Source organism: Opisthocomus hoazin, chromosome 27 (assembly GCF_030867145.1).
Source record: "Opisthocomus hoazin isolate bOpiHoa1 chromosome 27, bOpiHoa1.hap1, whole genome shotgun sequence".
NCBI lineage: Eukaryota > Metazoa > Chordata > Aves > Opisthocomiformes > Opisthocomidae > Opisthocomus > Opisthocomus hoazin.
Window position 1 is genome coordinate 1653264 of NC_134440.1, and position 11964 is coordinate 1665227.

The following is an 11964-nucleotide window of genomic DNA, read 5'->3' on the forward strand; positions in this document are numbered from 1 at the left end:
CCATGAGCGCGGGCTACAGCGCGGCCCGGCCCGCCCCCTGCTGGTCCGGCCGCCCAGGCCCCGCCCGACTCGTGCGCGCGGCTGGCCCTAGCGCACCGCGGCGGCGGAGGCGGGGCGGCACTGCCACACTGAGCCGTCTCCGGCCCGGCTGCCGCGGCGACCGTCGTGGCGGCCGCGCCTTCCCGTGCTCGCCGCTCCGCGCCAAGCAGGAGGCGGGGGTAGCCGGCGCTGCCGCGCTCCCTTGGCCACGTGACCGGCTCCCGAAGGTCGCCGCGGCGCGCGGGCCCCGCTGCAGCCATGGCCGCCAGGCTGTTCCCCGCTGTCAAGTGAGTCCCCGCGCTCCGCGGCCCGGACAGCTCGGCCCGAGGGCTCGCTTTCGCCCCCGCAGGCACCGCCCGGCCCGTGCCTCCCCGCGCCGAGGGTTCCTGCCGGCTCTCCTGGGCTTGTTTCCAGGACCCCGGCCGGGCCTGCCGGCGCCTGGCCTTGAGCGCTGCGCCCTTGACCCCCTCAGGCCTCCATCCGGCGGCTTCCTTTCGTGTCTCCGAATGCCTGGCAGAAGTCTGGCGGTTTGCTCGTGGCGAGCTTGAATACGTAAAATAAAACCGGGGAATGCTGCCCAACGGCTCTTCCTTTGCTGAGGGAACACTTTCAGATCTGGACATACAGCCCACTCGAAGGGAGAAGGTGTGGAAGCGTGCTTTTGGGAACAAGTAGTAAATTAACAGAAAAATCCCTTTTCCCCAAAATGCTCGTGAATACGTGGATTTAAATATTGATTCTCTCTTGCTTCTCAACGGATGTATCTATCATATGTTCTACTACTGCAGTACTGCTGTCTGGCAAGTTTTTGGTTAGTTGTTTTTTTCCTAGGTGTGTAGTAGCTTTGTGTTTTTTTTAAAGGGGAAACAACTCTCTGCCCTGTGAATTTGAAAAAGTCTGTCTCTCAAGATCTCTTATCTGTAATGAAAAAGTCAATACAGGTCAAATATTCTGTTCCTGTCTTCCATTTTGCAGATTGCCACTGTGGCTGTAAAACTAGTGTTTGCACACCATGTGGTCTACCGGGAAGCTTTGAAAGCCTAGGCAATGCAGGAACAGGCATGGCCAGGTGTGGACTGGACTGAAATGAGCTCAATAATGTATTGGTGTCTGTCAGATTAATCAGATTACGTATTAACAAAACAGCAAGAACCACATCATTAAGATGGATGTCTTACCCACTGCAAAATCCTTCAGTTCCTTTTATCGAAGGTGTATGCCAGTGATTCTCTGACTTTAAAAAGCAGCACATACTCTGAAGTGTTTTGACACTTTAATCATTTCTTCTGTCACTGATAAAATGTGGATGGGTATGGTTTCAAGGGGCTGACAGGGAATAGTTGGCCTAGGAAGAAAAGGAAGGTAGCTAGATATTTTTCTGCTGCTTTTTGTCGGTAATAAGACATCACAGTAGGGTAAAAAAAAATAACAGTAGAGTAAATTTTACAGTAGAGTGAAAAAAAAAAAAAAGAGGAGGACATGGACCTGTTGCAGTGGGGCCAGATGAGGGCCACAGAGATGATCAGAGGGCTGAAGCACTTTTCCTGTGAAGACAGGCTGAGAGCGTTGGGGCTGTTTAGCCTGGAGAGGAGAAGGTGCTGGGGAGACCTTAGAGCAGCCTTCCAGTACCTGAAGGGGCCTACAAGAAAGCTGGAGAGGGACTTTTTACAAGGGCTGGAGTGGTAGGACAAGGGATAATGGCTTTAGACTGAAAGAGGGGAGATTTAGATTACAGAAAAGGAAGAAATTCTTCACTCTGAGGGTGGTGAGGCACTGGCACAGGTTGCCCAGAGAAGTTGTGGATGTTCCCTCCCTGGAAGTGTTCAAGGCCAGGTTGGACGGGGCTTTGAGCAACCTGGGCTAGTGGAAGGTGTCCCTGCCCATGGCAGGGATGTTGATCTCTAAGGTCCCTTTCAGCCCAAACCATTCCATGATTCTGTGAGTATTTGTGACCCTCATATTTCTTTATCAATTTGACAGTCACAGCCTATGGAGAGAGGTGCATTGATAGTCATAATATGAACTGTTGCTGCTTTTGTTTCTTTCAGGTTTGTCATCAAAGGAAGCCTGGCTGGAGCTGCTGTATATGTGGCATATGATCAGGGGCTGCTGGGCAGTGGCACACAAGGTGCTGAAGCCCTCAAAAAAGCTCAAGCAGCACTGCCTCCAGCTGTCCAAGAGTGGACGAGTTACATAGGCTGGGAGGTAAGGACCGTGCAGATGAACACAGTCAGCAAAACAAACACATATTCTGAATGAGGAGGAGAAAACATTTGGGTAATATTCTGGTTCCAGTGATGCTGGTAGGAGTTTTGCTGTTGAAACTGGGTTTCACACTGAGAACATTTTGAAGAGGATTGAAATGGAAGTTAGATAAAATTTTAAATTTAGGGGAGAGACATTGCTCACAGATGTTATTTCAAGGAAGAAGGGGTAACTAGCCTATGTAGGGTCAAGGAGGGGATTGCAAGCATACTCTGGGAGATATTTCACTATGTAGTGGTATTTCTAAGCTTCTTTTGAAGGATCCTACATGCTTATAAGAAACTAATGAAAAGATTCTCCTTCCAATTTCTCAAGTTGCTAACAGTTTGTGAAGTTGAATTTAAATTGCCTGAAGAGGCCCTTCTCTTTGAGTAATTCTTAGTTTCTAAAATCCTCAGATCAGGAGAAGCCTTGCTAAAAGTTTGAAAAGCATTTTTCGTATTAGAGATTGTTCTAAACTAATAGATAACTGTAAGGAGACTGCTTTGGAGTTGATTTTTCAGGAGCACCTGAATGATACGTACTGCCTTCTGCCCCTACTTTATACTGAGGGAAAGACCAAAGTCCAGGTGTTAAGCCTCCTGTCTGGTCCCTTTTGAGACTTATGGAGAGTAGGCACCTAAATATCTTTGAGATCTGAGGTCAAGAGGCTTCTCCAAGGTGATGTGAATCCTGTTACAAGTGAAACCCCTCAAGTGCTGATATTTTGTCTCTCTTTTGCTTTCTAGCTCCCACCCACTCCAAAATTTGACTTTTCCCCCTCTGATTCTTGGAATAAAGGTAAAATAGCTTCTCACCAAACTGTGAAAGAAGCAAGAGGCCAAGAGTGATGTAGCTTATATCAGTCTTGTTTAAATACTGTCCTCCTAAATTGAATGATGGAGAAGGAAATGGTAGATGTTACAGTCTGGTGGAAGGAGCATCGGGACTGGGACAAAGGAAGTATATTATCTAGTTTTACTACTAGCTCACTGAATGACTTTGGACTTGATTTGTTATTGTTCCAACTGTGAAATAAGGAGGAGGATATGTGCCCATAAACCTGCCTGCCTTTTCTAACCAGAGGACCTGATGTTTCTTTTACCTACAAAGCTTGCTGCCCACCTGTGCCCCAAGACAGGCATGCCTATGCTATCCTAGAATCTAAGACTGAACATTTCAGTGGAGTGTCTGGGGAGGCCTGTGGCCTCCACAATAAACAGAGGTTATGCACCAGTGAGTTCATCAGCACTGGTAGTGATCAGGGAAACTAGAGCATAAAAATAAATGATGACTTATTCTTTAGAAAGGTGAACCTTTGTTTAAAGATTGAAGAATCATAGGTTGGAAGAGACCTCCAAGATAATCAAGTCCAACCATTAACCCAACACCATTGATGCCTACTAAACAATATCCCGAAGTGCCACATTTACACGTTTTTTGAACACCTCCAGGGATGGTGACTTAACCACCTCCCTGGGCAGTCTATTCCAATGCCTGATCACTCTTTCAGTAAAGAAATTTTTCCTAATATCTAATGTAAACCTCCCCTGATGCAACTTGAGGCCATTTCCTCTCGTCCTATCTCTAATTAGTTGGGTGAAGACCAAGACCTGCCTCACTACAACCTCCTTTCAGGTAGTTGTAGAGAACGATAAGGTCCCCCCTCAGCCTCCTCTTCTCCAGACTAAACAGCCCCAGCTCCCTCAGCCGCTCCTCGTAAGACTTGTTCTCCAGACCCCTCACCAGCCTCGTTGCCCTTCTCTGGACACGCTCCAGCAACTCAATGTCTGTCTTCTAGTGAGGGGCCCAAAACTGAACACAGTACTCGCGGCCTCACCAGTACCGAGTACAGTGGCACAATCACCTCCCTGAGAGTTTATAAACTTTTCAGATGCTAATATGTCTGAACTCAGTCTCTGACTTTTCAGAAGTGTTGAGTATTCCCATTATTGGTAGAATTTTAGAGATCCTCTTTGAAGGCCAAGGCATGTTATAAATACCTCGTAAGTTAATTTATAGTTTTTATGGTGAAGCAAAAAGTCTTCATGTCATTGTGGGGAAACACAGTCCACAAATACTGTGACATGTCCAGCATCACCCACGGAGTCTGTGGCAAGACCAGAAATAAAATGGAACTTAGCTCAGTTCTTTGTTTCAATCTTGTAATTGTCTGTTCCTTATACTGGTCATGCAGTTGGAATTTCTTTGTCACAAACGCTACTGAGACAATAAAGCTGTACTTGAACCAGGGATCATTCAGGCTTCAGTGTGTTTGAAAGCTTCTGGGATATAGCTGGTTTTTTTTTTTTCTCTGTGTTTGAAGAGATCTACAATGCTGTAATAACATTAGGAAATTTGGCTTGAATGATGCTTTTCTTGGGATAATTCTTGTCTGCTTTCCTTGCAGGAGTACAGACAGTCATGTCTGCCTTGTCTGTAGCTCCCACCAGGGCCTGTGAATACACTGTGGAAGGCTGGAAGTATGTGAAGGATCTTGTCAAATGAACAAGTTCTCCAGGGTTCACGATTCTTTCCATGCTCTGTTGTCTTTGGGATGATGCACAGTCCATCCCTCTGGAGGGCAGCTCAGCCATGCAAGGGCTACAATAAAAGACTTTTGAACTTCCACTTGTATTTGGGTTGCTTTTAGCATATAGATGGCAATAATTGCTTTCTGTCTTACCAGCGGTCAGAGGCTTCAGCAGAGATCATGGATCAATTGTAATGAAGTGATGGTCATATGCTGAGGTATAGCCCCTGTTCTAAAGCTTCCAAGCTTGCTAACTAAACAGATTATTCTGAGGCTGATTGTTTGAAGACAAAGCACTTGTCTTCAAGCTGGCTGAGGAAGGAGTGCCTCTGTCAGACAAAGGGCATGTTATTGATGTGAAAGCTGTTTCCAGATGGTCTGTGACTTGTCACACAGCTCGGACTAGCCAGTACTAGTTGCAATACTTGATGACAGTGTGCAATAGAAGGGAGTTTATAAGTCTGTGATGCAAAACTCTAGCAAGTCATAGACCTGCCCAGTCTATTCTGCCTGTGGGCATTGCCAGTGTTCCTCGTACCTGAGCTTGAACAGCGAAATCTCAGTACCATTTACCTGTAACTTTTCCAGCAACTGATCCAAATATGCCCTTGGATGCATAGTCAATGACCAGTAGCACTGTCAAATTTACACCTGTATCTGAATTCTGAGTTCCACGTCATAGGTTATTTAGAGGCAAGGGTTTAAATTTTAAATTTTACCAATGGTTGGCTGAAACTGAGTGGTTTCTTTTTGTCTCTTGACTTGTCAAGTATTCGGTCTGCTGGCTTTAAATGCCTGTAAAATAGAGCGGGAAGTACCTTTAAGATACTCGCAGCTCTGTGTGAAAAGCTTTTTGGCAACAGAGCAAGAGAGAAAATGGGAAGGATCTCCAATCATAGCGGAGTCCCCATGGAAGGGAGAATGAGGCTGAGGGATTTCCTACTTCATCTAAATCTAGTGCCGCCATGAAGAATTAGGCAGAGGTACCTCAATAACAGAGCCCATTGACTGCAACTATGGTTTTGTGTATTCTAAGTTTTTTTTTCAAAGAAACAATGCTATTCTGCAGCTTCGCTATGAAGAAATACGTGAACACGAACTAAACTCGGAGCTGGCCACTGAATAACTCTGCAATCTGCATGGACATTTTTTCATTTCTTTATATTTTGAATGTCTAGAGACTTCAAGCTGTGTTTTCTTACCAGACTTTCTCCTAGTTTTTGCATGAATAAAACCAGAAATGTGATTTAAAAAAAACCAACCAAACACAACAACAAAAACCAAACAGAAACCTTGTTTGCTGATAAGCAATACAATATGGGAGACAGGAAGGGAGGTTCCCAGAAAGCGAGATTATTCTCTTCCTATCCATCTCTTCTTCCACAGGAGACGGATAGCTCCTCTGAAGAGGATGAGGAGGACCAAAGATTGCAGTGCACTTCTCAGTTCCCTGCCAAAATATAAGTAGGTCCAGAAAATGCTGGAAGTAACAACTAGCCATCAAATCAACATGAGAAACAGGGTAAATTTCACTCTGGGAGGGACTGTCGTGGACATGTAACCGTGTATCAGGAACGTATGGAGAAGAACCAGAGTTAACATGGAGAAAATTGTTTGTTGGTGGTAGACCTCTTAGAAGAGGCAGGCAAAACTGTTTTGGTAAAACAGACGTGTGCAACGTACAGTTAAGACCTGGGCAGAAAGTGGATTCCTGGCACATCATTGCTGCCATCAGTTTTCTGAGGATTTTTTTTTTCATTTGAGCAAAATGTCCATATCTTGATGGGTTAGGTACTAACATTTTGTTCTCATAGTGGAAATACTAGTGGGCACATGCAAGCAGGGATGAGGGTTGCTGTAAAAGCTAAAGAGATGTTTTATCAAAGTGGTGTTTCTAGGGATGGAGAACAAGGATAATCAAATGCCTTTGAAGTGATGCATACTTTATCATAGACCATTGGAGCTGTCCTTTTGTGCATTCCCACTGATGGTGGAACACATCTGGATGATTAGGTATCTAATAAGTTTAAGCAAGAGGAATTATACCAAATAGAGAGGTGGTTTGCCAGACTCATGCAGTTCAGCAGCAGCATTGTATACAAGAAGTTGTGAATCTCAGCACCTTCACTGTGCTTTAGTCTCTCCTTCCTGCTGGCACTTTTGAAGCTGGTCTGAGGTGGAGAAGCCGAATCCTTCACTGATGCTCACCTGCAAAGTGAAGACCTCCATTTTAGACCTTACTGAGTGACCCAACTCAGTAAGGTCTAAAATGGAGTTGCTCACACTTGCTCTGAGTCCATCTTCATCCACATGCTGGCAGATGTGAAACTTTTCACAGCAGGCAGTCTTACTTCTGCATGAGGAAGCTGGTGTTGGCAGGAACTCTGTCACATTGTAGTAACATGCCAGTAGAGAAATGGGTGGCCTGGTATGTGTGCATGCAAGGCCTAGGACAATCATATGAACCCAGGGAGAGTACTGAAAAAAGTGTATCTGCATGAAACATTTTGCTAGCTTGCAATATGCTCCAGTTTGTGGACTTTGCATATTTTAACTTTAATGTTGATGAAAACTTCCCAAGGTCAGTTTTCAGTCACAACCAAGGCATATATAAGGAGCACTGATGGCCTAGAGAGCATCAGTATTGTAAGATGGAGTTACAGATTTATTCTATATTTTTAACCCTTTGCAATGGGATTGTGTCATGAGGTTGCTGAATTCATTATGATATGGCATAGCACCAGTAGGAATCTGTTCCCTCTTCACAGGAAACATCTGTGCATGTATTGGATGGGCTGTTACAAATACACAGCTTGTAACCTCTTTGTCCTCAGGTCTCTGTTTGTCCCAGAGCTGCTGCTCATCCTTCCAAAACTAGGGACAGAGATTGTCCTGGCTGCTAGCAGCAGAGATGGCATTTCTCCCACACTGATGTGTTGATATGGTCGCGTTGTTCCAGTCTGTGCTAGTTACAGGAGCCAAGACACAGCTACAGGACGGCAAATAGGCAGGGAGAGTAGGATGAATGCGTACTCAGATTAGGAAGCAGATTTCACAGAATCACAGAATCACAGAATAGTAGGGGTTGGAAGGGACCTTTAAAACACAAGAAGAAGGATTTGCAGGAGCTTTGTTTCCTTTCTTAAACAAGTAGTTGTATGATGAAACTTATGGCCAAGAGATTTCAGTGGATTTGGCTGAGGTATAAATAGTTTTAAAAAGCACTTAATTCCTGGAGGATGCGCCCATCAGTGGCCCTTAAGCCTAATGGTCTAGATGGATGCTACAGCTCAGTAAACCTTGGAGTGCCAAACACTGGGAGTTTATCACCTGATGAAGTATTGCTCTGCATGCACCCTGTTCCAACATATTTTTCTTTATGCACCTGTCTCTAAAAGAGAAAGAATACTGAATTGGAAGGACTTTTTCATCTGACCCAGTACATCTGTTCTACTCTTATTACATCTCGATGACAGTGTGTACATTCAATAAGGGACTGATCCTTTCATACAATTTCTGGATTTAAGTCAAATGTTTTGCCAAGTCTAGTTTGTGTAGAAACTGTAGGTAAGACCGGGTGCTAATCAGATTCCTTTGCTGAGCAGAAAAAGTGACAGTGTAGAAATTGACTTGTTAAAATAATACCTGTGCTGCAACTCACAGAATTATTGAGCTTGGAAGGGACCTGTCAAGATAATCTTGTTCAACCTCCGTGCTCAAGCAAGGTTAACTAGACCAGGTTCCCAGGACCATGTCCAGCCAGGTTTTGAACATCTCAACAGATGCAGACTCCACAACCTCTCTGGACAACCTATACCAATGTTTGACTGCCCTCACAGTAAAAAAAGTGTTGTCTTTTGTTCAGCTCACCCCAACATCTTTGCTCTTTCTGAACACAGTGACACTGGGTACTGCCAAAATGGCCTGGCACCACTATACCAAACAGTTCTGGCATATTTTCCTCACAAAGAGTTGGCATTAGCACATAGGTCTAAAAATTGCCCAGTGCATTTCATAGTTGTGTACTCTATTTTTGCATAAATACCCAGTCCTCCTTTCCCGTTTTTAGCTTTTTGCCTCAGATGTTCTGTAGTAGTGACTTTCACAGGCTACCTTTTTCTATCATCAGTTATCAAGCACTCTGGCTGTCTCTAGTGGACCTGTCCTACAGAAAGACAAAAAGTTTACATCTGCCAGCATTGTGGCACTAAGCAGGATTATGGGATGCTCCCATCCCACCTCCAAACTTACTGATATCTTAGTATCTCCAGCTACACATAGGGGAAAGAGGAGGCAGGGGGAAGGAAAGGGGGCTGTAAAGGGTGGGGGGGAGAAGAAGAAGAAAGCTCAAGCAGCTTTTACTAACCTTATTTAACCAGATTTGTTTCTCCATGCTGCAGAAAGGATAATTGGCCTTGGGAGCTGGTGCAGAGTACTTCAACTTGACCAGTTGGTGTTCTCAAAGGCCCAATCTATCTTCTCTTGGCAGAGTTCCCCCTAAGGTTTGAAAACCGTGCTTGCAGAACAGGTGCTGACTGGAACTATTTTCAACACAAATGAATTAGGTATTACACACTACAGTTACAGTAATTAGTATCTGAGAAGTCAGGGGGTTCTTTTTGAACAGGTGTTGCTGAGAGGAAGCTGCAACCTCCAGGGAATGGTTTTTGAGAAAAAGCAACTGCACAAGGCATTTCTCAGACAGAGACACTGACCCAGTGACTTAAGCATCAGCATTGTTAGCATCAAACATTCTCCATCTGCAGGCCAGGTATAGGTTTCATGTGTGAGCTAGAAGTTGCTGGGAGATTACCGTTGGCCATAGTGCCTTGTATGCTAAAAGACAGCTGGCTTTTGCTTCTCAGCCAGTAGGATTATTCCACCTCCTTTGAAGCTTGCATGCTTCACTTGGTTTCTTTTTAAGGACCAGAAAGGTTGGGACTGGAAGTTGTCTTTGCATTGCTGAGACTCCCAACAGGTTTGCAGAGTCAGTAAGCTTAATGAGTACAGCAGTATTAAAATCACTTTGGTTTTGATTCATTTAACAGACTTTTTTTTTTTTTTAAACACATGAATGATTTTGGTAACATTCATTAGAACTATCTTGGGGACTCCAGCGTGCAAAGGTTCAATGAATGAGGATTTCTTAAAATCAGGGAACTCACATTTACTGTTTGGAAAAAAAATGCCCTATGCAAACCCAATCTCTGTCCTATGCAAACCTGAGTTATTCAGTGTATGTTTTACTGTGTGCTTCACATATTACAGCAGTTGATTACAGCAGTAATTAACTGGAGAGACGCAACCTGCTTACACGATGTCGTGGTTTAGCCCTGGCCAGCAACAAAGAACCACGTGGCTGCTCTATTGTCCCTCTCTGCAGCGGGGTGGGGAGGAGAGTCAGAAGAAAAAGGCGTAACTCATGAGTTGGCATAAGGACAGCTTAACAGACAGCAAAGGAAGCGAACAGTAACAACAGTACTGATGAGAACAAGGGAATACACAGAGCAACTCTCTCGCCGACCAATGCCCAGCGTGCTCCCCAGCAGCAATTAACCTCCCTGCCCGGGGCCAGCCCCACTGCTCAGAACCGAGCATGACATCACATGGTATTGAATACCTGCTCTGTGTGGCCAATTTGGGTAAGCTGTCCCAGCTGTGTCTCTTCCTGGCTTCTTATGGAAATCAACCGTATCCCAGCCGAACCCAGGGCACACCAGTAGTAGACATTCTGAGGGTCTGCTACAGTAGGGTCACATTGTCTCTGAGTTTATTTGGAATTGGGAAATAGAAGGCAGCTGTTTAGCTTTGTCTCAGCGATGTAGGCATGGTGGTGATGGGCTGATGGTTGGACTCGATGATCTTAGAGGTCTTTTCCAACCTTAGTGATTCTGTGATGCCATGCGTGGTTGTTTTTTTTTTTTTGATAGCCCATAGAAATCTTTGCACTGGGCAAAACCCAACCCCAAAACCAACCCCAAAACCAGAATCTGTCCCATCATTTCTGTGCACTGGATTTAATAAAGACTGGACAGGTATCATAGCCACTGCCCAGGTGCCAAGGTTTGAGTGATCAGCTGCCACCATGTCAGAAACATGCGTGCAGTCAGCACGGCCATCTGGCAGAATTAGAGAGAAATGCAGCTCGGTTAAAATCCTGGTGGGAAAAGAGTCTTCATCCTGAAGTATGATTTTCAGATGCAGTAAACACCATAATGAGATAAGAGGGTCCAGTTTGATTGGCTGTTTGTTGTCCTGTCCCTCCCCCCTCCCCCCCCATGGTGGTCAAAAACGTTCTTTTATTAGAATTGTCTCCCCAAATGATAAGATGATATCCCTTTGGCATCAACCTCTACATAGGTTGTTGATGCAATGGTCTGGGCCATAGGCATGACTTTTTTGACCTCTCCAAACTCCTTAAATAGTAGGCCAGGAGAGGGTGGCGTTCCTCATGCTTACAAATGTGTGGTCTGTAAATAGAGCCTTCCCTGGCCGGCGGGGAAATCTTACAACCCCTTTTGGATATCACAAAGTGACAGATCATTTGCACCAATCTTGAGCACGTTAGTTCTCAACACATTCTTAAGATTATGCCAAAGCACAGTCAATGGCTGTTTCTAATCTACTTCTTCAAGGAAATTATGGATTTATAGGTAAAATTACTGTTCTGAAATTGGTGAGGCCAACCTATCAGAAGCTAAACAAAAATTATTCTGACTTGCACTTGGAAGTCATTACTTTCACAACTACCTGTGCATTTGCTCTTACAGAAACTGGTGGTAAGTCAGCATGTAGCCTTTTTCAGAAAGTGAAGAGTATTGTGTTGCACAGTACCTACCAACATGAGACAAGATGAAAAAAATTCTTCACCACTTGTAGAGGACTCTAAGTCAATTTTGCAGCGGCAGGGTGTTCAAACTTTGACAGCTGCAATCTACTAACATTCTCTCATGCTGGCCCATTTGCTAGTTAATTCTGACACGTCCAAAGTAACACAATATTTCAGTGTATTTCTGGGAGCTGTATGCTACTAAAAGTGCAAAGGGACATGTGTAAGGCATTTTGATACTTCATCTTTGAAAGAAAGTTACATGGTTTAACATATAGCTGCATAAATTAGTTTTTCAGGGACTGCTGAAACAAAGCAA

General features: G+C 44.6%; 1 protein-coding gene across 3 annotated transcripts; it reads left to right on the forward strand.

The window, feature by feature from the left end:
• Positions 1-83: 83 nt before the first annotated feature.
• Positions 84-4914, forward strand: MICOS13 (mitochondrial contact site and cristae organizing system subunit 13). 3 transcript variants are annotated; one of them, XM_075444455.1, is made up of 4 exons: positions 84-326; positions 2088-2244; positions 3033-3084; positions 4694-4914. In XM_075444455.1, the coding sequence occupies exons 1-4, from the start codon at positions 298-300 to the stop codon at positions 4789-4791; spliced, it is 336 nt and encodes a 111-aa protein (XP_075300570.1). In that variant the 5' UTR covers positions 84-297; the 3' UTR covers positions 4792-4914. The 3 variants fall into 3 exon arrangements, with proteins under 3 accessions (XP_075300570.1, XP_075300569.1, XP_075300571.1); XM_075444454.1 differs by lacking the exon at positions 84-326 and adding an exon at positions 691-850; XM_075444456.1 differs by lacking the exon at positions 84-326 and adding an exon at positions 1085-1108.
• Positions 4915-11964: the final 7050 nt, after the last annotated feature.

What these genes read in the sequence shown, in the direction of transcription:
- MICOS13 (XM_075444454.1), top strand. Translation starts at nt 798, where the DNA reads ATGTATCTATCATATGTTCTACTACTGCAGTACTGCTGTCTGGCAAGT. An exon ending in TGCTGTCTGGCAAGTTTTTG is followed by an intron (nt 851 to 2,087) that starts GTTAGTTGTTTT and finishes TGTTTCTTTCAG; the next exon opens with GTTTGTCATCAAAGGAAGCC. An exon ending in CTCTGATTCTTGGAATAAAG is followed by an intron (nt 3,085 to 4,693) that starts GTAAAATAGCTT and finishes CTTTCCTTGCAG; the next exon opens with GAGTACAGACAGTCATGTCT.